The sequence below is a fragment of the Eimeria mitis genome, genomic scaffold (assembly GCF_000499745.2).
Source record: "Eimeria mitis Houghton genomic scaffold, Emh_scaff2726, whole genome shotgun sequence".
NCBI classification, from domain to species: domain Eukaryota; phylum Apicomplexa; class Conoidasida; order Eucoccidiorida; family Eimeriidae; genus Eimeria; species Eimeria mitis.
Genome location: NW_024015164.1, coordinates 6,205 through 7,257, shown reverse-complemented (window position 1 = coordinate 7,257; position 1,053 = coordinate 6,205). Strand labels below are relative to the sequence as shown.

The window sequence follows — 1,053 nt, the reverse complement described above, 5'->3', positions numbered from 1 at the left end:
CACCATCCACATAAACCACTGGAGATGTAAAAAACATGAACAATATATATATTTCATGGCAGTTTCCTTTTTTCAGATAAATTAGCGAATAAATTATGACTCCTCATTGTCAGATGTCCCTATCTGAGATATCATCAACAAAAGATACTGCCATATACATTTTATAAATTCTATGTACGCATATGCACTATAGAAGTACACATTCTATATACAATACATAAACATTAGATATATACATATATTTTATACACAATATTGGACGAAATATCCACAATTCATGCAGCTAGAAACAAAGAAAAAACGCTGCTTTTCTTACCTCCTCAACACCCGCCTCCTCCAAAGTCACCGCATCATCGACGGCAGAAACGCCGAGGAAAAGGCGCTGCACGGACGCAGCAACACCTGCAGCACCACCACAACCCACACGCAGCCCTAGGTCCACTGTTCCACCTCTGATGCATAGCACAAATGTATTGAAACGAAGAGAATTGGATGGAAAATACAGCACTCCGTAGAAAACTTCAATCAGCAACTGAAAATTTGAATGAACATCTGAATAGTTCTGTGGCCCTCAGCCTCGTCTATCTCAGAGAGGAGCCGAGGAAACTTATGTGGGCCATTGAGAGGTCGCTATCGAGGCGCACGGGTAAAAACTTTGTAGTTTTCGCAAAAACATTAAAGAGAGTTCATGTATCACACAAGCTAGACGGTCTGGTTCGGCAACTTAAGCAGATGGACACTGCCCCCCACACGACCGACGGCGAGCGCCCAGGGGCGTCGTGGAGGGGTTTCTGCTGTCAGTCAACTCCTACGGATGTAATATGAAATGGAAAATGAAGAANGGGGCGTCGTGGAGGGGTTTCTGCTGTCAGTCAACTCCTACGGATGTAATATGAAATGGAAAATGAAGAAAGCCAACAAGAAGTCAGGGAATTACGGCCACAACGTACCTAATCGTGCCTCCAGGTGTTGCTTGAGCTCGAGCACCGTCGAGGTGGCCGACACCTCAACGGGGAGAGATTCCCCCGCATATGAACGCACGAAAATTTGCAT

At 44.7% G+C, this 1,053-nt stretch overlaps 1 protein-coding gene across 1 annotated transcript; it reads right to left on the bottom strand.

The window, feature by feature from the left end:
- Positions 1 to 93: 93 nt before the first annotated feature.
- EMH_0057840 (uncharacterized protein) lies at positions 94 to 1,053 on the bottom strand (the record flags this gene model as incomplete). Its single annotated transcript, XM_038022468.1, has 3 exons — positions 94 to 123; positions 317 to 402; positions 951 to 1,053. 3 exons carry the CDS (start codon positions 1,051 to 1,053, stop codon positions 94 to 96), a joined length of 219 nt encoding a protein of 72 aa, XP_037878322.1.